Consider the following 22,202-nt stretch of genomic DNA (forward strand, 5'->3'; position numbering starts at 1 on the left):
CTAGGCTTTGATGTCTTTATTTGTTGTATTGGTGTCAGAGGTTTTGTGTGTGTTTTCTAATTTGTTTAAATACACCACAAGGAGAACAGGTTTCTTACAGAAAGCAACAAAAAGTCAAGATAGGATCCCAAACCATGCAAACGCTTAGCATTTAAGATCCACCCCCCCACCCCACCCCCGTTTTTAACGTGCATTTAACTTAAATTGGGGCTGTCATCTTGGTGTTTTGCTGCCCTTGCAACAGAGCTAAACTGCTACTTTAGCACATTCATTTCAACATTCTGCTGTCTGGGTAGTCCTTGGCTTATGTCCAGAATCGAGCCCATAATTTCTGTTCTTACACGAGATATTTAAGTGAATTTTCCCTATTTTGCAACCTTTCTTACCACAATCGTTTAAATGAATTCCTGCAGTTCAGGGGGTGGGATTCAAATTGGTTAACAATCGGTTCTGTGGGTGTGGCTTGGTGGGTGTGGCTAGGTGGGTGTGGCTAGGTGGGTGTGGCCATGTGACTGGTTGGGCATGGCTTTTTTTTGCACACACAAACACACACCCATTTTTTCCTTCCTGAGCCCCAGGGAAGCCTCCTGGGGGGTGTTTTTCCTCCCAGAAGGCTTCCCTGGAGCTCAGGAAGGGGAAAAAATGGATCCGGGGGTGGGGGTGTAACAGTATCCCCCATGCTCCATTTTGGGGTCTTCTGGGCCTCAGGGAAGGCTCCTGGGTGGCGCTTTTGCTCCCAGGAAGCTTCTCTGGGGCCCTGGCAGAAGGCAAAAAAATGGAGCAGGGGAGAAAGGGGGAGGAACTGTGCCTCCCTCCATTTTTTGCCTTCTTGGGCCTCGGGATCCGCCTGTGCAAAGCAGTAAGACAGCGATTGTAGGAACAGCTGATTGTCGGGATGGAAAATAAAAAGAAATGCGGTGGAGAGGAGAAGGGCAGGTGGAGAGGGGCGGGGCCAGCCAGGGGCACGATTTGCCGGTTCTCCAAACTGTGCAGAGTCATACCAACCAGTTCTATAGAACCGGTCTGAACCAGTAGAATCCCACCCCTCCTGCAGTTGTTAAATTCATAACACCGTTGTTAAGTGAATTAACCCTGTTAAAGGGGTAAAGGTAAACTATTTCCCCTGTCTACTTGTGTCTGAATCTACTGACTTATCTTCGTTTTTTAGCTGAGGGAGCCAACGTTGTCCGATGATGCTTCCACGGTCATGTGTCTGGCATAACTATATGCCAAAGGGCATGGAACACTGCTATCTTCCCACTAAAGTGGTACCTATTTATCTACTCGCATTTGCATGCTTTCGAACTGCTAGGTGGGCAGTGTTCTGACCAAGGCTTCCTGAGATAGTAACGGTCGCACGCTTAGTCCTAAAAACCCTCTTTTTATGTCAACGGCTGTGAATTACATTCATTCACAGCCCGTAATGGGTCCCAAACCGTTTGTGAATAGTCCCATGGAAGTTTACCACTTTGTTTTCAGGATAAGGCTGATAAGCACCCACCTTTATCTCCCTTGAAATGCTGCCAATTACTAAATTGCCAATTAGCTGTACAAGGCCAAACGGAGCACAAAGTCAACAAAGAGCTTCAGATTTTAAACTGACCAGAACGAACCAAGTTACTTCCTGCAAAGGCTCCTGTCCCTTTGCTCCTCCTTTATGTCTTATAGGAGGGGCCAATCATCTCCAAGCCTTACTCCCAAGTCGCTCCTTTTGTCTTAATTGTTCTTGCCTTCTGGCAGCTCTGTGCACACATGCACTAGGAACAGGCTCCCCCTGTTCCTCTGCCTCACTGATGTCAGATTCTGGAGGCTCCAGAGTCAGCACATAACTCCCAGATGGCCCTGGACCATTTCTGTGTTGGATGCAGGACCCTTGTCTGAGTCCTCTCCAGACTCTAGGACTGGCCCATGTTCCTCTCCACTATCCAATTCTGTTGCCAGCTCTGCAGGCCGCTGGCGGACCATAACAGGAGCAAGCAATAGGAGCTCACTCTGTCCTGCACACTTGGGTCTCAAACCCAGGCTGTCAGCTCTCCAGCTCACCAGCTCAACACTTTTAACCTTTTTGACTTCCAACATTCTTTTCTATGTCCCTTTTCTATTTAAAATTTAACATTTTTTCTAACCACTGCAGAGTAAAGTTTCCATCCTTAATACAAATATTAAGATTTATGAAGGGTTTAATGCACAGCCTCAACCTGCTTGAGATTTTTACTTATGCACTGAAAGAAGCTGCAAATTATCCCATGTTTATGAGTTTGGAAGTTGAAATCATAACACAGCTCAGATGACTTTATGATAGCTAAGGCTTCCAAATATTGCATTAAATGTTTTCATTCCAAATGCAAAAAAGTGTAGTAATGATGATGGTATTTGCCACACCCTAAGAAACTACAAGCATTCTCAGCTATTTTTTATCCCAACGTTTATTTCATTACATATTTCCAGAACTTTCAAGAAGGCAAAAACATTCCTTGAGCTACTAAGCCATACATTTTCATGCCTGCCCCTTATCATCCCGGGAACATCTTTTAATAGAATGCAAAATAGACTGTTTCTCGGAGCGAGAAGTTGTTCTCCTTCACCAGAACTTGAAGCCGCTCAGATTTCTATTGGTTTCACAATTGGCTTCCTGATGTGCCTCATGTTGGCGCTGGGCTCACTCGGTTTGAACGGCACCAGCGAGCCGTAAGGCCTCGGTAGCGGGAGAACGTTTTCGTCATCGGGGATGTAGGCGTTGGGACGCTGCTCCGCCGTAGTGTGGACGGCAGTTGGCAGGGCAGCCTGTTCTTCTTCCAGGGCCTGCTGGAAGAAGATTAGATCTCAGTTAAATTTCTTCGGAGCCACTGCCTAAGATGCATTGACCTGTTAGAGCAGGGGTGTCAAACTCAAGGCCCGCAGGCCAAATGTGGCCCATGGGGGTGCTTAAATCTGGTCCATGGGGCTGGCCTGCAAATAGCAATCGCCTCTGACAGCCAAAACGGGGTACGGGCAGCCCCCATGTGGCCCATTTTTAGCCTGGATGACCTGGAGCACTTTGCCAGACAAAACAGGGCACGGGAGGAGGGCATGTGCGGCCCCTGCGTGGCCTGTTTTTGGCCTGGACAGCCCCCTGCAGCACTTTGGCGGCCAAAATAGAGTTTGGGGGGGCTGTGCCTCCACACCCCATTTTGGCTGGCAAAGTGCTGCAGGAAACTGTTCAGGCCATCTTCCCCCCCACCAGCCATGAAGGAGAACTACAATGCTGATCCAGCCCTTGAAGACATCCAGTTTGAGACCCCCGTATTAGAGCAAAGGGCCCAAACACCCCTCCCCGGTCCGTGGGCCACTATTGGGCCACGGCATGCCAACAACCGGGCTGTGCAAACAAGCGAGCCCCCTCTGTGGAGTGCAGTCAGTATGCGAAACTACGCCCCCTCTGATCCACGGAAAAACCTTTCTCCACGGAACCGGTCCCTGGTGCCCCAAAGGTTGGGGGGCCACTGTGCTAGAGGGGAGCCCCCTCTATTTTCCCTGACTTTAGAACAGTTATATAAGCCGGCTTGTTTGGCCGAAGGAGGGATGTTGTTTTCCTAATTTTTTTTCATTGCTCTCTTTCCTTGTTCAAATTTTCTACGGGTATTCCTCGACTTACAGCAGTTCATTTAGTGACAGTTCAAAGGTACATAAGGTACTGAAAAAAAATGACAGGTGAACGTTTTTCACACTTAGCAACCCTTTGTAGCCTCCCCATGACCATGTGATCAAAATTCAGATGCTTGGCAACTGGTACATACTTATGACCGTTGCTGTGTTCCCTTTGCAATTTCCCCTTTGGCCACCTTTTGGCAAGTAAAATCAATGGGGAAGCCAGATTCGCTTAACCTTCTGTCTTCCTAGCTTAACAGCTGTAGTGATTCACTTAAACAATTGTGGCAGGAAAGGTCACAAAATGGGGCAAAACTCGACAAATGCCTTGCTTAAACAACATAAATTTTGGGCTTAATTGTAGTCATAAGTCGAGGATTACACGTATTAGTATTAAGATGAATGTACATTAGTTTCCCTGCTGTTCTGTTCTTTTATATTTTCTATTCTATTATTTTCTATTCTATTTATTCTGTTTTCTATTTTATTTAATTCTATTTATTCTATAGTCTATTCTTCTATTCTATTCTATTCTATTCTATTCTATTCTATTCTATTCTATTCTATTCTATTCTCTCTCCTATTCTATTCTCTTCTATTCCATTCCATATTTTCTATTCTGTTCTGTTCTGTTCTCTAATTCTATTCTGTTCTATTCTGTTCTATTCCATTCCATTCCATTCCATATTTTCTATTCTATTCCATTTTATTCCATTCTATTTTCTATTCAATTCTATTTTCTATTCCATTCCATTCCATATTTTCTATTCCGTTCTGTTCTGTTCTGTTCTGTTCTGTTCTACTGTACTGTACTGTACTGTACTGTACTGTACTCTACTCTACTCTACTCTACTCTACTCTACTCTACTCTACTCTACTCTATTCTGTTCTTATTCCATTCCATTCTGTTTTCTATTCCATTCCATTCTATTCTGTTCCGTTCTGTTCCAATTGTTGAGAGACTCACTTTCGCTTTGGCTTCGCTTGCGATCGCGTGCATTTTTTCATCCCGCAGCACCCTGAGCCAGTCCTGCTCGATTTCTCTCGGAGGAGGAAGCCCTTTCTCCAGTCGGGAGACGATGCACAGGATGGTCTGCTCTTTGTCCCGCATCTCTTGCTGCAGCTTAATGGCGAAGGCCTGCTGCATGGACAGCTCCGCAATGAGAGCCATGATCTTCTGAGTGGTGCTCTTTATTTTCTCTTGCAGCATGTTCATCTGGAAGGAATCACAGCAACAAAGAAGGTGGAATCATACGGGCTGGAAGGAACCTCAGCGGTCTTCTAGTCCAGCCCTCCCCCTGCCCCCCTCCGGTGCTCAAGGCTGGAGACCTTATATCATCCCTGTCACAATCAGGAGGCTCTGATTTCTCTCTCTGGGCACAGTGAGAACATACCTGCTGGGGGGAAAAACTCCACATTGGAGACAGGAAGGGCATCCGGCCAGTAAAGACTCCATTCAGTTGCCCAGATTCTACCTCCAGGTAGAGGGATTATGGAGTCATTAAAAGAAGATGAAATGGTTATCTGTTTTTGAAAACCACCTGTTGATGGAGCATCCTATTATGACCCAAGTGGTCAAGGCAAGGCAGGGGCCTAGAGCAGTGGTGGCTAACGTGTTTGGCCTCCTGTGCCAAAAATTGTGTGCCAGCCGTTCCAAAGCTCCAGGGAAGCAGAGGCCAAACGCAGAGAAGGGCTCAGTCCAAATCAAAAGGCAAAGAGCAATCTCCCAAGCGAGGCAAGGCCAATGGCAACAGGCACGACTAGAGGCCGTGTGTGTGTGTGTGTGTGTGTGTGTGTGTGTGTAAGCCAAAGCAAAAAATTCTTCCTGGCAAAGACTTAATTCCTTAAGTTTCTCCCCTCCAGGTGTTCCTTGTGAGGAGGGGGTGAGGCGACCTCCTCCCGAGTAGCCTCACAGACCTTCTTTGAGCTCTCTCTGCTCTCTGTCTCCTTGGATCGAGTGGAGGAGGCAGCTGTTCCTTGTCAGGAGACCAGCTGCCTATCGGCACCACTGCTGGTCAACATTCGATCCTCCCCTGTGTTTGTGCTGATCCTCCCCTATGTCTCACTTAACAACAAAATTTGGGGGCTCAATTGCGGTTGTAAGGTCAAGGGCAACCTGTATTTATGACAACTGTGGTGTTGCAGGATCACACGATCCCCTTTTGCGACCTTCCGATCAGCAAAGTCAACGGCGAAAACCAGATTCACTGAACATCCGTGGTGCTGCTTTTAAGAATGACAGTGATTCGCTTAACCACGCTGGCAAGACAGGTTGTAAAATGGGGCAAATTTCACTCAACCAATGCCTCACAGAAATTTTGGGCTCCATTGTGGTCGTAGGTCGAGGACCACCTGTAGTGATAGCTGGCATCATCAAACCAAATCGTGATCATCCTACCTTTTTAGCCAGGATTAAGGTTTCCTCCTTGCCATTTTCTGCTTTGACGCTGATTTTCTCCATCATTCGGGAAACTTGCTCATAAATAAACTCCTTTTCCAGCAGTTTCTCCTCTTTCCGAGTCAGATTAATTTCCAACTGTTAGCAAAAGCAAACATGTAAAAGCAGACAAATACAAATAATCAGGAAGAAGCCAAAATCATTTTGACATTAAGACTTATGATGGCCTTTGACTGGGGCTTGAAGACGGGAGACACCTCCAATATTCTTGGGTTAAGTCACGACCGCTTTCCCTAACCAACGTTTTTAACAAAACGCTTAACTATCATTTGTAATCTCTACATTTTGGGCAGCTCTAGCCCACAGAGACACACTGGAAAGGAAGGAAGGAAGGAAGGAAGGAAGGAAGGAAGGAAGGAAGGAAGGAAGGAAGGAAGGAAGGAAGGAAGGAAGGAAGGAAGAAGGAAGGAAAAGGAAAGGAAAGGAAAGGAAAGAAAGAAAAGAAAAAGAAAAGAAAAGAAAAGAAAAGAAAAGAAAAGAAAAGAAAAGAAAAGAAAAGAAAAGAAAAGAAAAGAAACCCTCTATTGCAGGGCTCTTCACACTTGGCAAGTTTAAGACTTGTGGACTTCAACTCCCAGAATTCCTGAGCCAACATGACTTGGAGGAGGAATTCTGAGAGTTGAAGTCCGCAAGTCTTTAAAGCTGGCAAGTTTAAAGACCCTTGCTCTAACTGCTAGAATTTCCCAGGTTCAAACGTTTGGTTAACTTGGTGGGGGGAGAGTCAGGGTCTTCAAACTCGACAGCTTGAAGATTTGTGGACTCCCAGAATTCCTCCTCCAGTCATGTTAGCTCAGGAATTCTGGGAGTTGAAGTCCACAAGTATTAAACTTGCCAAGTTTGAAGACTCTTGTCGTAGGAGGATGCAACGGAAAGATATGACACTGGAATATTGTTTTTTTGGGAAGCAGTTTTGTGGGTTTTATGCAGGGGTGGGATTCAAATATCCCAGCAACTGGTGGGTGTAATCTACCAGAACTTCCAGTTCAGCCATTTTTTGCCTCCGGTGGGCCTCCGGAAGCCAGAAACAGGCCCATTTCCAGACTTATGGAATTTCTAAGAGGGCCCTTTTTCCCCCTCCCAGAGCCTTCGTGCAGACCCTGCACTTCCCTGCATCCAAAATGGGACACGTGGGGACTCCTGGGAGAGGAGGGGCAAGATGGGCAGGGCCAGCCAGTTGGTTCGACTAGCGAGTAAATGCAACATTCAGTTTGCCTGAACCGGTCTGAACCGGTAAAATCCCACCTCTGGTTTTATGCATTTGTCAAGGTCTCTCCCCACCCACCCACCATTTTTTTTTAAAAATCCACTTAATATGGAACGCAGTTATTTGCTGCAAGGGTTTTTCTGGCAGGATGGATATTACCTCCTCTATCTTCTTGAAGAGCTCTTGAATGGAGGGGTCCTTTCCAGGCAAGGCTCTTACTCTGTTCTCTCGGTCTGGGTCAGTAAACTGCTTCTCCAGGCTTTTAATTTTGTCCTTGCATTGTGAAAACTATTTTAAAAAGATCAACAAATAGATATCTTAAGCAACTGGTTTGGTAAGGCAGCATTTGTATTCTTCATCATTACAAAACAAAATACTAGAATAGTTAAAGATTCTCTTTCAGAGACTAATTGGACCTAACCTCTTTTTTCTTTTCTTTTCTTTTCCTTTTCTTTCTCTTTCTTTCTCTTTCTTTCTCTCTTTTTCTTTCTCTTTCTTTCCCTTTCTCCCTTTTCTTTCCCTTTCTCCCTTTTTTCTTTCTCTCCTTCCTTTCTTTCTTTCTCTCCTTCCTTTCTTTCTTTCTTTCTTTCTCTCCTTCCTTTCTTTCTTTCTTTCTTTCTTTCTTTCTTTCTTTCTTTCTTTCTTTCTTTCTCTCTCTCTTTTTCTCTTTATTTCTCTGTCTTTTTTTTTCTTTCCCTTTCTCCCTTTTTTCTTTCTCCCTTTCTTTCTCTCTTTCCCTTTCTACCTTTTTCTTTCTCTCTCTCTCTTTCTTTCTCTTTCTGTCTATCTATCTCTCTTTGTTTCTTTCTTTCTGGTTTTTTTTTTGGCATAACAAATTCTAAGAAAACAGGCCTCGGCCACAAAAATGAGCATTTCCTCAAAAGAATCAGCAGGTGATTCATTCTCTGGAGTTTCTACTTCTCTTTTTTTTCTTGTAAAGTTACACCATTCACTTGCTTCCTGTTCTCAGCAGTTAACTTGTATCACAGGAAAAAGGTGAAAACATCACCCTCCAAAAAAATTAGAACCTCAGCAGAATCACTTAAAAGGGAAGGAGAGAATTAATGTGAGAAAATAAGGTTAAAAAAAAATGATGTCCCTTTCCCGAGAACATTTTGTTTTAAAAATTGGCTGGACAGCTACATTTCAGGAAAATGACATATGTTTGTGACAATCCGCAACAGACAAACAGGTTGCTCCATGCTACAAAATGCAAAGTGTTAAGTGGAAAAAAGTGCAGGTACCTCCGAATAACAGGATGTGGTTATCGTTTCAGTGAACACTTAAATGTGCGGCAGGATAGCAATATACAATGTTCACATTTGCTGGCATTGGTCCCTGCCATCCTGCATATTATATCCAAAGCACACTTATAAACAACTCAGTAAAAACACACTGACAGTCTATGGAGATTCTCAGTCATCCAGGTCATGGTTGTCCCCAAAGTGCTTTTTTCAGGAGGCAATTGGTCTTTCTTGTTTTTTCTTTTGAAGACGTTTCGCTTCTCATCCAAGAAGCTTCTTCAGCTCTGACTGGGTGGTGTGGAACGGAAGGATTTATACTCCTTGCAGACAGCTGGTCATTTGCATCCTTTTAGAGAGTCGTTGAGGCCACCTGGAGGTTTATCTGTGTCCCCAGGGTCACCTGAGTGGTACAAATGGCTGTGGAGCCATCTTGGAAAGAACTATGTTGTCGGCTGTGTTGTAGACTGGAGATAAATGACATCCTCTATCTCCAATTTACAACAGTCCTTTCAGCAATTCCAAGAAGACTCCGCACCACTCAAGTGACTCTGAGGACACAGATAAACCTCCAAGTGGCCTCAACGACTCTCTAAGAAGATGCAAATGACCAGTTGTCTGCAAAGAGCTGTCTGCATTGCCCACATCCAGTCAGAGCTGAAGAAGCTTCTTGGATGAGAAGCAAAACGTCTTCAAAGAAAAACCAGAAAGTCCAGTTGCCAGTTGAAAAAAAGCACCTTTGGGACTCACTGACAAAGATTCCTCTCCAAATAGCTGGAAATTGGTTCAGCTAGATACCAGATTAAGGAATATCTAGCATTCTTGTTAAAAGGATGGATTCCATTGTCCATTTTTTCTCCTTGCTCTCTTGTCTACGGTGAGGACTAGTGTAATGTGCTATTTCATTAAGGCTAAGTCCTCTAGCGTTTGGTTACAGGGTCCTCAAAAGTTCTGTTCGCTGTGGCTTTTTAAAAGGATTTAAGTATTTTATTAGTTTATCACAATATAAAATACAAAAATACAAAGTAAAATGTAAATAAGGGGAAAGTAAGAGAGAAAAAGAGGAAGTGGGAAAGGGGCAGGGGAAAGGGGGAGAAAAGAAAAGCATTGACTTCCAATTCCTTTTGATGCAGTAAAATATAGCAGTGACATAAAACCTCAACTTTTTACTTATGTATGATAATATATATTTGCCATTTCTGTAACACCAAACGTATCAAATCAACAAAACCCAAAATCAAACTTCAAAATCATTTTTTTTTCTACCTCAAAACTCAAAGTCCAAAAGTAATTTCCATGTAGAAACAAAAGGTTGTTTTTTTGTTTTTTCTTTGATCAAAGCAGTCAATTTAAACCATTCCGGCTAACTCCATCATTTTTTGCAGCCATTTGTCCTTTGTGGACTTTCAGTGATTTATTTTTGTGGCTAAAAATCTCTTCTATGTACTGGTGTGTGAATGCCACCTGTAACATAAGATTCAGCTTGCTGGTGTCTAGTAACCTATTAAAGTAGTTAGAACTAGATCAATTTCCGTTTATGACCCCTGAGAATGTATCAATATAAGAAAAATATCATAGCTCAGGGTTGAACTGTGGGGTCCTTGGTACTCTCTGAGCTTCGTGGTTTTCTTGCAGACATTTCATTACCAAACTAGGTAACATTATCAGTGCACTAATGATGTTACCTAGTTTGGTAATGAAATACCTGCAAGAAAACCATCAAGTTTAGAGAGCACCAAGCATTCAACTGAGAATGTGGACAAACTGCCCAGAGCAATATATGTAATGTTTGTCTTCAAGATCCACGTCCAGCCTGGCTTATAGCTTCTGCTGGGAATTATTAAACATACTTTGTTTAACATCATAAAAGTATCGCTGAGGAAAGGCAAGACGCCTCCATGTCTAAATAATGGAGGTGATTGTTAGACTTCTTTTAAGGCTTTTCGTAAAAACCTCTAGTGATGGAGCATCCACATCCACTTCTGGAGGCAAGCTTTTCCACTGGTTAATTGTTCTCACTGTCAAGAAAATTGCAACCATTCATCTGTTGCTGCTAAAGCTTTTGAAAACGTTCTGCAGAGTTGAAGGTCCCTTCTCAACTTTCAAAGAAGCCTTTAAAATCCATATTTTTGAAAAGCTTTTAATTGCAGTTAATTTTAAACCGTGCACTTTACTTGCCTTTAAAAAAAATGCTGAGTTAAGATCTCGGTTTTAAATTGTATTGCAAGCAGTTCAATATATCAAGTAAATTAAGTGGGTAAATAAAAACACAGCTATGGGGTGTACCAAAGTCATGCCCCATAGGCCAATTGGAGCACATGTCTTATTAACATCTTTTGCCAGAGAAAACGTTAACTGTTCAAAGGTTATGCAGCCAATAAATAAGGAATGTGTTTAGAAGAAGACAGTAACCAAAGCAAATATTTAATTTGCTTCATAAATTGTTAATGAGGCCTAACTTTTGGCTGATTAAAACAAACAAAAGTAGAGCTGTAGCTTTGTGTTTCAGTTTAGCCACACGGACTTTTTTTAACTATTAAAAATATGTCAAAAGTAAGAACTCAATGCAGGAATGAATTTTAAAAATACCATAGGGGGGAAAATTTGCAATTTGCTGATAAGGTCAAGAGTAAGCATGCATTTTCAGAAAGAAAGGAATGTCCCTACAGGGAAGCAGTTCACAATATTCTTTTACCATTTAGTGGGGAGATCTGACAACAGAATTCGAAGGGACCTTGGAGTTCTTCTAGTCCATTCCCTGCTCAAAGCAGGAAAATCTATACTATTCCAGACAAATGTTTGTCCAATCTCTTCTTAAAAACCACCAGTGACGAAGCACCCACAACTTCTGGAGGTGAGCTGTTCCACTGGTCAATGGTTCTCACTGTTAGGAAATTTCTCCGTAGTTCTAAGTTGCTTCTCTCTGTGATTAGTTTCCATCCATGGCTTCTTCTCCTGCCTCCAGGTGCTTTAGAGAATAGCTTGACTCCCTCTTCCTTGTAGCAGCCCCTGAAATATTGAAACACTGCTATCCTGTCACCCTTAGTCTTTCTTTTCATTAAACTAGACATACCCAATTCCAGTAATCATTCTGTTTTAGCCTCCAGTTTCCTAAACATTTTTGTTGCTCTTCTCTGTACTTTTTCCAAACGTCTTTTCCATAATATGGTGACCAAAACTGGATGCGGTATTCCAAGTGTGGTCTTACCAAGGTATTTTTAAAGTGGTATTAACACTTCAGGCGATCTTGATTCTATAATGCAGCCTAGAACTGCGTTAGCTTTTTTTGGCAGCTGCAACATACTGCTGGCTCACATTTAAGCGATTGTCCACAATCGAGCAGTTCTTGACTATTTAAAGCAAGGATTAAAATCGAAACAGAGTTTATCTTCTGTTATATCTTAGAGTTATATCTTAGAATTGTTTGGTTGAATTGACTCATTGTTTGACAGCAACAGGAGTGAAAGTACATTTAGGATTTATATTAGAATGGTTTCTAGACAACGGATCATAACACCCGACAACTTGATCTGTTGCTCTGGGCAGGCTAATTTTTGAAGCAGGCTTTTGGAGCGTGTCCTTTGAACAAGGGAAGGAAACCTCTGCATTTGTGGTGGATAAATCTTTGCTCTTTGAATCTTGAAGGAGGATCAGTTTCGGTTCAGAAGAGGAACTCTTAAGTTCCTTATTTGCGCTTTCATTTAAAAAAAAAAAAGGCCATGATGAAGATCTAATTCTAGAGGAGAAATCAGCAAATGACCCATGTACACTGCAGAAGCATTGGTGGGCCACAAAATCTCCTACCTCACATATACTTAGGCCTCTGCCTATATAAGAGTGAACATTTAAATGCGGGGGTGTCTAACTTTGGCAACCTTAAGACTTGTGGACTTCAGCTCCCAGAATTCCCCAGCCAGCCATTGAAGAATGGTGAATGGAGACCCTATGCCATTCTAGACAAATGGCTGTCCAATCTCTCAAAAAACCTCCAGCTGATGGGAGGACCCACAATTTCTGAAGGCAAGCCATTCCACTGATTAATTGTTCCCACTGCCAGGAGATTTCTCCTTAGTACAAGAAATTGCTTCTCTCCTTGATTCGTTTCCATCCGTTGTTACTTGTGCTTTGGAGAATAGCTGGACTCCCTCTTCTTCGGGGCAGCCCCTCAAATACTGGAAGACTGCTATCATGTCACCCCTGGTCCTTCTCTTCGTTAGACTAGACATATTGTATTTCATTCCAATTTCATTTTAAATCGTAGTTTATTCCAATTTCATTTTAAATCGTATTTTTATCCAATTCCATTTTAAATTGCTTTTATCAAATTTTAGTAATAATTTGTTTCTGGAACTCTGCACTTTGATATGGCCCAAGGGCTAATCAACAAATAAAGATTTGTAAAACAGACTAGAGATACATAGTCCCCTCAGTCATTCATCACATGAATAGAATAGAATAAAAGAGTTGGAATGGACCTTGGAGATCTTCTAATCCAACCCCCTGCCTAGGCAGGAGGAAATCCTACACTACTACAGATAAAGGGTTATCCAACATCTTTTTAAAATCTTCCAGTGTCAGGAAATGTCTCCTTAGTTCTAGGTTGCTTCTCTCCTTGATGAGTTTCTACCCATTGCTTCTTGTCCTGCCTTCTGGTGCTTTGGAGAATAGCTTGACTCCCTCTTCTTTGGGGCAGCCCCTGAGATATTGGAACACTGCTATCTTGTCTCCCCTGGTCCTTCCTTTCCTCAGACTAGACATACCCAGTTCCAGCAACCGTTCTTCATATGTTTTAGCCTCCAGTCCCCTAATCATCTTCGTTGCTCTTCTCTGCACTCCTTCCAGAGTCTGAACATCATTTTTACATGATTTAGCCTCTAGACTCTCCCCTTATTAAATTTGACCTGGTAATGGGAAGGGAAGTGGAGAGGCTGTCTGAGAAAGTGCCAGTCAGCTCAACTGTCTGCTTTGTCCATTTCCTTCCTCATCACAATGCACGCACCTTGGAAACTCAGCCAAGCCAGTCTGGTGCCTGCACATTCTCCTATTGCCTTCAATGGGGCTAACATCCTTGCTTTGCAGAAATCCAGCAGCCCTTAGTTAGATCCTTTGGATTTTTGCAGTTCAAATATGATAAACGTAAGTTTCCAAGCTCAGTCCCAATTTGGAGACACTGAGGGAGAAAACTGAAGCAAAGCAGATAAAAGGAAGCAAACAAAAATTGAGTTAGCTGGAGGATGAAGATTGGCAGATGGCAAACTTTTAAAATTGTTGTGGTTCGGCAGCAGCCGGTTCAGGCGGTAGAGGTATCGGACAGTGAGGAAGAAAGGGGACCAGTCAGGTAGTCTGGACAGAACTCGGACGAGGGCCCTGCATCCGATGCAGGGATGGGGCCAGGACCATCTGGGAGGACCACCTGTCACCTTGCACCTCTATAACTGTCTGGTTTGGTTCTGCAACCCAACAGGACAGACACAGACTTCAGAGAGTAATTAGGACTGCAGAAAAAACAATTACTACCCACCTGCCTTCCATGGAGAACCTGTATCCTGCACAAGTCAAAAAGAGGGCTGTGAAAATATCTATAGGCCCCTCACATCCTGGACACAAACTGTTTCAACTCCTACCCTCAAAACGACACCATAGAGCACTACACACCAGAACAACTAGTTTTCCCCTGAAAGCCATCACTCTGCTAAGCAAATAATTCCCTCAACACTGTCCAACTATTTACAAAGTCTGCACTACTATTACTGTTAATCTTCTCATCCCTCCTTATCACCCATCCCTTCCCACTTGTGACTGTATGACTATAACTTTGTCGCTTGTATCCTTACAATTTTTATGGACTGTTTCCTAGTATGATTGATTGCTTATGGTACCCTATGACTAGCATTAAGTGTCGTACCTTATGATTCTCGACTCCTGACGAATGTCTCTTTTCTTTTATGTATACTGAGATTATTTACACCAAGACAAATTCCTTGTGTGTCCAATCACACTTGGCCAATAAAGTATTCTAAAGTATTCTAGTGGGGTGCAGCCTCCAGACCTCCGGAGTCTGGCAGCGGTGAGGCAGAGGACCCAGGGGAGCCTGTTCCCAGTGCACATGTGCTAGAAGGCGAGAGCAGCTGAAGTAGAAGGGGAGACTCGGGAGTAAGGCTGGGAAGTGTTTGCCCCTCCCAAGAGGGATAAAAGTCAGACCTCAATGACGAAACCTTTGCAGGAAGCAAAGCAGTTCAATATATTCTGAGTCCTTCTTGAAGTTCTGTACTCTGGTCGTTTTTTTCTGATACTTTGGGTGGGTTCTGTTATAATTACTTTGGAGACTTCTGTTTTTGGCAGCATTCCACAGCACTGACAAGTGTGGGCTTATCTTGGGAAACTGTGTGTAAGGAGTTCTGGCTGGAAAATGAAAGTAATTCCCAGCATTGCATTGAAATAATAATAAGTCTTTATTGATTAGCCCTTAGGCCATATCAAAGTGCAAAGTTCCAGCAACAGTTTGTTACTAAAATTTAATAAAAACAATTCAAGATGAAATTTGATAAAATACTATTTAAAATGGAATTTGATAAAATACCATTTAAAATGGAATCTAGACAAAATATGATTTAAGATATAATAGTAATAAAATACAATCCAAAATAAAATTGTAATAATGTACAATAATTTAAGATATAGATAAAATATAATAACGTTATATTTCGGAGTCACCCTTGCAATCTACCCCAATCAATCCCACATATGCAGATCTCAACCAAATCATTTTGTTTAAATACCGTGCTACTTTAAATGTTATTTTCAAGTTCTGGCCGGACATAAGGTAAGTTATTTTGATATGGGTATCCCAATGGAACATTGAAATAGATTCTGCTTTTCAAACAAGCTTGTGTGTTTCAGTACGTTTGACGAAGCCTGGGTCAGAACAATGGATGCTGTGTATATATGTACAATGACAATAAAGTATTATTATTATTATTCATTCTGAGTGCTAACTCAGCAAAGATTATAATCCGCTCAACCAGGAAGAAGCTTCTAACCCGGTTATCGGATGGAGAAATTCCAGCTTATTATCTTAAAATTTAAAACAAAAATCTTATTGGGAAAATGCGCCTTCACTTGCATACCTGAATTTGAAGCACCACTAAATCAGCATCAAGAGTCCTCTTGGTGGGCAACATTTTGACGTGTAATTCAATCTGCCTCTTTTTCTCGATCATCTTCAGTTTCAGATAGCGTATTTTCTCATCCATCACATTAATCTCAATGTCGCCATTTCGGCTCATCATTTCCTGAATGTTTATTTTTTCATAGAAAATGCACACTTCTTCTTCGCGTTCGATGAGCTGAACGCCACTGCAATGAAATCCAGAGGAAGGATGGTGAAAATACATTATAAAAGATCTGATTCACATGTGGTGTGCTGAAAGCACATGTGTGCGTGATAACAATGAGCTCCCCCGCGCATGTGTGTGCAACACCCCCACCCCCTTACCTGCACTGCACATGCGTGTTCCTCCCAGTTGATTTTCAGGCCATTTGAGGCCATTTTTGCCCTCCTGGAGACTTGAGGGAAGCTACTGGAGCATCAGGAGGCTGAAAATGGGCCTGTTTCGCCACTTCCGATATTTCCGGAAGGCCCCTTTTTCAGCCTCCCGAGGCTGCAGAGGCTTCCCTCGAGTCACCAGGAGGGCAAAAATGGCCTCAAACGGCTGAAAATCAACTGGGAGGAGCACGCATGTGCAGTGCAGGTAAGGGGGCGGGGCTCGCGTGCCTGCACAAATGGCTCTGCGTGCCACCTGTGGCATGTCACGGCACTATAAGGTTCACGTCAAGCAGAATGCAGGTAGTCCTCGATTTACCACAGTTCATTTAGTGACGATTCAAAGTTATAATGGCGCTAAAAAAGTGACAGGACTATTTTTCACAATTACAACGTTTGCAGCATCCTCGGGGTCACATGATCAAAATTCAGATGCTTGGCAACTGACTCTTACTTATGACTCTTGGGGTGTCCTGGAGTCACACGATCGCCTTTTGCAACCGCCTGTCAAGGAAAATCGATGGGGAAGCCAGATTCACTTAACAACCTGTGTTACTAACTTAACAACTATAGCAAGAAATGTCATAAAATGGAGCAAAGCTCACTTAACAAATGTCTCACTTAACAGAAATGTGGGGCTCCATTGTGGTTGTAAATTGAGGACTACCTATCTTTTTTTTTAAGTAAAGTTTTTTATTTATACATAAGTATTTTGAATGCAGTATATTGTCAGTATATTGGCATTTCATTTTACAAAAGAGGGGAAAAAAAGAAACACATATACTGATAATAATAATAATAATAATAATAATAATACACTTGATAATTATAACCATGCTTATAATTGTATTAGCTTATTTATGATCATATTAATTGTACTAGCGTACAGTGGCGGGATTCAAATACTTTAACAATCGGTTCTCTGCCCTAATGACAGGCTGGGTGGGCGTGGCCATGATGGGTGTGGCAAGGAGGTGTGGCAGGCAGCACTCGGCCTCCTGCACCCCTCTGGGGGCAAAAACGGGCCGCGGGGGGGTGCAGTGCATCCCATCGGGTCCTGTTTTGGGCCTAGTAGGCCTCCCTGCAGCCTCTTGGGAGCAGAAATGGGCCACAGAGGGACGCCACATCCCCCACACCCCGTTTTGGGCCTAGTAGGCCTCCCTGCATTTACCTGGAAGCCAAAAAGGGGGTGCATGGGGATTCCTGGAAGAGAGGGGAGGGGCCAGCCATCAATTTAACAACTGGTTCAGCCAAAGTGGCGCAAACTGGTTGAATCCCACCACTGCTAGCATACTTACAATTATGAACATTCATATTTTACTTACAAATAACAATGATCTTTCTTTATCTAATTTCTACCTCTTATCTCTAACCATTGATAAAACCTAGCACTGAGGACTACCTGTCGTAACAGTACATTTATTGCCAGTAAAATCGAAGCTTTTTTTAATCAAAAGGTGTTATTTTCTCTTCCTTTACATTTTGTATATTCAGGAATAATTTGGGGGCCCGCTTCCATACCTTTCATTTCGTCTCTGGACAGCCTTTTCGTACGTCTTGCGCAACTGGACCATTTCCTCCTCGATCCGGGTGAGCGTGTTGGTCAGCCGTTCGACGTCCATCAGCTGCTGCTCCCGTTTCTCCTTCATGTCCTGGACGGTCTGATAAACCTTGCAAACATCGCTCTGGATGCTGTCCTTGATCGCAACGTTGTTGGAATACTTCATCTGGTATTTCTGCAGTTTTCTAAAGGCGACGAAAACGTAAGAGGTGCGGAGGCACCGCAGTGGTTAGAGCGCAGTACTACAGGTTAATTCTGCTGACCACTATGCTACCAGGAAGGAAAATAAGAAAGGAATAAGGGAGGGAGGGAGGGAGGGAGGGAGGGAGGGAAGGAAGGAAGGAAGGAAGGAAGGAAGGAAGGAAGGAAGGAAGGAAGGAAGGAAGGGCAAGAGCAGTGTTATATACCACTTCAGAGTGCTTTACAGCCCTCTCTAAGCGATTTACAATTTGCCCCAACAATCTGGGTCTTCATTTTACCCACCTCAGAAGGATGGAAGGCTGAGTCAACCTTGCCCCACTTCTGCCACCAAGAGGAAGAAAATTATTTTTCAGGTGAATTGTTTTCCTGAATACTCACCTTTCCTTAATTACGGCGTTGGTCCTTAAGATCTCCATCTCGTTATCCAGCATTTTGACTTTGTCTTTAATTTCATTTGTTTTCTGGCGAGCGCAGTGTACAATGCTCACCAACTTGTTTCTCTCGTGCCGCACAACGTCGTACAGTTTGGCAAATTCTTTCATCCTGAAACACCCCCCACCCAAATTTTTTTTTAAGGAAAACATTGATGTATCCATTTCCCTTTTTGTTGTTGTTGTTGTCAACAGTATGCCAGCAAACCCCCCATGGAAATAATTCTCTTACTGTCTATGAATCTCTCTCCGTTTCTTTGTATGCTCCCTAATTTCGAAGTCTTTCGTTTTTATTTCTGCAATGATGTTATTCAGGCGCTGCTGCAAAAGACAAATAGCAGTGGGTAGTTGGGGAGTTGTTGGAATGGCAAAGCCATTTCTAAAATTCAAGGAGGCAAAGATTACTCAAGAGCATCATTCTGTATTTCAAAAATAGAATACGGTATTCCCAGAAATCAAAATGGAGCTCGATCAGGGGTATCAAACTTGATTTCATTGAGGGCCGCATCAGGGTTGTGTTTGACCTCGGGGGGGCTTGGTCAGGGTTGGCATGGCCAGCTCAGTGTCACTCATCAAGGCTCCATTTTCGACCACGACAGCCCTGTCCCTCCGGGCTCCATTTTTGGCCATGATGGCCTCCTGTAGCCCTCTGCCAGAGAAAATGGAGCTCAAGGAGGCTACGTGCAGCTGATCCAAACTCTGTTTTTGGCCACAATAGCCTCCTGCAGCCCTCTACCATAAATAATGGAGCTTGGGGAGACTGCGTATGGCCCAGGGGTGGGATACGACAGGGTTAACTGTCGGTTCGGTGATTTACGAGGTTCAGTGATGTATGACGTATTTCCCTGCATGCTGCGAGCTACGCGCCTGTAAATCGTCATCAGCACGCTGAGTGCAGAGAAGCAGCCTTTGAAACAGCCCTCTTTTCCTGCTTTTTTTAACTGCAGCTGAACCTCGCACGGCAGCTAAAGTTGAAAAATTCAGGAAATAAAGATCAGGTAAGAGCCCGGGTGGGCGGGTGGGCAAAAACATCAGCCGACATAGAACCGGTTCTACAGAGACAGAAACATCAGCAGAGCTACCAGTTCTACAGAGGTGGACGGTAGAAACCCACCCCTGGTGTGGCCTCCCCAAACTCTGTTTTCACTGGCAGAGAGTTGCAGGAGGCTGTCGCGGCCCGTCCCGGGTTCCCTTTTCGTGGGCAGAGGCACTGCGGGCCAGTCCTTCGTTGCTTCCAGGACAGGCCCGTGGGCCAGATCTAAGCACCCCACGGGCTGGATACGGGCCCTGGGCCTTGAGTTTGACACCCCTGACCTAAATTATCAGCATTTCTGTTGTTAAGAGAGACATGTATGAAGTGTTCAAGTCTGTTAAGATCCAGATGGATCGTGAGCCTATCATCTAGGACAGTAGTGGCTAACCTTTTGGGGCTCCTGTGCCAAAAATTGCATGCACACACTTGCATGCCAGCACCCAGAAGGCAATGTGCGCCACCCCCACGTCCCCTGCGCGTGTGCACACGACCCCCGTTGCGTGCTGCGTGTCTCTGCGCATGCACACACGACCCCCCCATTCACCCCACACATGCGCACCAGATACTTGACAATTAGCTGTCAGGCAGGCGGCGCGCGCGCATGTGCAGTGGGGCTCTTCCAGGCGACCTCTAGCGTGCTGGCAGAAGTGGCTCTGTGTGCCATAGGTTCGCCATCACAGATCTAGGATGTTGGCTATTCCTGCCAGCTTAGTATCATCTGCAAATTTGGTAAATTCCCCTTCTATTCCCTCATCTAAGTCATTAATGAAGATATTGAAGAGTCCTGGGCCTAAGACGGAACCTTGTGGCACTCCACTTCTTCCTTCCTTCCATGTAGATGTAGTATCACTAAGGAGTATTCATTGAGTACGGGTTTCAGCCAGTTACAAAATCCATCTGATGGTAATGCTGTCTCTCCCACCTTTTTCTAGCTTACCAAGAAGTAGGTTGTGGTCTACTTTGTCGAATGCCTTGCTGAAGTCTAAATATATTTTGTCCCCAATCTCTTTCTCATCTCAAATACAAGTAGCTAATACAGGTAGGCCTCACAGAAAAAAAAAACCCAACTTACCATTGCAGTCCCAATTCTGGTGATTTCCCATGGCAAGTGGATGCAGTAGAGGAAGAAGAACAATGATATTACATATCAGTTTAGACTTGCCAGTCATCTAGATTTGAAAGAGGAGTGTGCCCTTGTTTCAGTGATGAAAATGAACAGGAAGAAACTATGGAGGAGTCTAAACATCTACTCTATGGAGGCATGGAAAGTCCAGGTGACCCAAGATAGAAAGACCAAGTTAGATGCTCCTTGGAGTTTCCTCACCTGAGCTTTCAAGAAATCCTTCGATTTTTGTTCCCGCTCATCCGCCTTGAGCTGGGTCATGCGGATCAAGTTATTGAACTCTTCCCTGTAATGCTCCTGAGCATGAATAAGTTGGTCTTCCTCAGCAATGCACTGCTCGAGAGTCCGCACCTCAGCATCAGTGGATGTTTTCTAGGTAGAAAATATCAGAGGACAATCCCGGAATGGGGTGATGTTAATCAATCTCTACAGAAGAGAATGTTTGGGCCTCAGGTGCTGAACAGTGGAGCCCTTGGTGATCTGGTTGTTTTCTTAGATGTTTTAATGACCCAAAATAGGCAACATCATCAACACTGATGGTGTTAGATAGTTTGGTAATAAAACGTCTGCAAGAAAACCACCAAATTCAGAGAACACCAAGGACCCCTCATGTCAACCCTGAACTACAAATATTTTCCTTTATTAGTATCTATTATCTATCCTGTCTGTCTGTCTGTCTGTCTGTCTATCTATATCTATCTATCTATCTATCTATCTATCTATCTATCTATCTATCTATCTATCTATCTATCTATCTATCTATCTATCTATCTATCTATCTATCTATCTATCTATCTACCGACCTACCTACCTATCTCTCATCTATCTATCTCTATCTATTTATCTATCATCTATCTCTCCCTCTCCATCTATCATCCATCTATCATCTATTGTCTGTCAATCTCTATCTCTTTCCTTCCGCCCTCCCTCCCATCATCCAGCATCCATCTATCTATCCATCCATCTATCCATCCCTCCATCTCCATCCCTCTCCATCCATCTATCATCCATTTGTCATCTATCTGTCAACCTCAGACTCCACTAATAAATATTTCTACATTTCAACAATACATCAAGAAAAGGTGTGGATTGTGGCAGAGAAGACCCTGCCTCAGCACTGCTGGACCCCTGGTTTACACCTTCTATTTCATTCTTGCAATTTTAAATTGCTTTCATACTCATATTTTTTATTCTATTGTAAGCTGTCGAGAATTGCATTGGGTAGTGAGGTGGGGGGCATATAAGAAATAAATCAGTAACCATACACATAAATGTATCGGAGGGGAAAGAACATTCAGAAGATGTTCTATTTAAATATTTTTAGTCTTTAGTTTCCCCTTACATAAGGGGTAATGCAACTATAAGAATAAGAATGGTGCTGAGGCTGGGATAAACAATGTAAGAGCTTTTTTTCTTTTAATTTTCTGGATAGGGGCAATGGAGAAATCTGAAATAGTAAGGTACAGTGCTTGCTAAAGGCTATTTTTCTTCATTCTGATGGCCCAAACATGTTTGTTAGTTTTATACCCAAAAGTAGATCTGTACATCCCCACCTCCCATTGTATCCACACAACAACAACAATACTATGAGCTGAGCTGAGTTTGAGAGTGACCAATCCCAACAAAACTGAGGATGGATTACAACATAGGTTCCCTCACTGCTAGCCCAATATTTTTACCGTATATTACCAATATTTCTACACCACACACTCGGTGCCCAAAGCAGAAGGGGAATATGGTACTAAGCAGACGGGAATATGGTATCCCTGATGAAAGAAAA

At 43.3% G+C, this 22,202-nt stretch overlaps 1 protein-coding gene across 7 annotated transcripts in view; it reads right to left on the reverse strand.

Moving 5' to 3' along the window:
• Positions 1-2,408: 2,408 nt before the first annotated feature.
• The window catches only part of CCDC146 (coiled-coil domain containing 146), an 87,935-nt gene continuing 68,141 nt past the window's right edge, over positions 2,409-22,202 (reverse strand). For 5 of the 7 annotated variants that reach the window (XM_087934265.1, XM_087934261.1, XM_026701768.2 and 2 more), the window contains 9 exons: positions 20,624-20,794; positions 18,499-18,587; positions 18,214-18,378; positions 17,595-17,819; positions 15,658-15,886; positions 7,449-7,577; positions 6,026-6,163; positions 4,595-4,843; positions 2,409-2,805 (listed from right to left, as the gene is read on the reverse strand). In XM_087934265.1, the coding sequence (XP_087790391.1) occupies positions 2,602-2,805; positions 4,595-4,843; positions 6,026-6,163; positions 7,449-7,577; positions 15,658-15,886; positions 17,595-17,819; positions 18,214-18,378; positions 18,499-18,587; positions 20,624-20,794 (1,599 nt within the window). In that variant the 3' untranslated portion in view covers positions 2,409-2,601. The remainder of the gene's footprint in view (positions 2,806-4,594; positions 4,844-6,025; positions 6,164-7,448; positions 7,578-15,657; positions 15,887-17,594; positions 17,820-18,213; positions 18,379-18,498; positions 18,588-20,623; positions 20,795-22,202) is intronic. The other 2 variants (XM_087934262.1, XM_087934263.1) reach the window with 2 other exon arrangements.

This window comes from Pseudonaja textilis, chromosome 5, assembly GCF_049901715.1.
Source record: "Pseudonaja textilis isolate UNSWEBS1 chromosome 5, rPseTex1.2, whole genome shotgun sequence".
Taxonomy (NCBI): domain Eukaryota; kingdom Metazoa; phylum Chordata; class Lepidosauria; order Squamata; family Elapidae; genus Pseudonaja; species Pseudonaja textilis.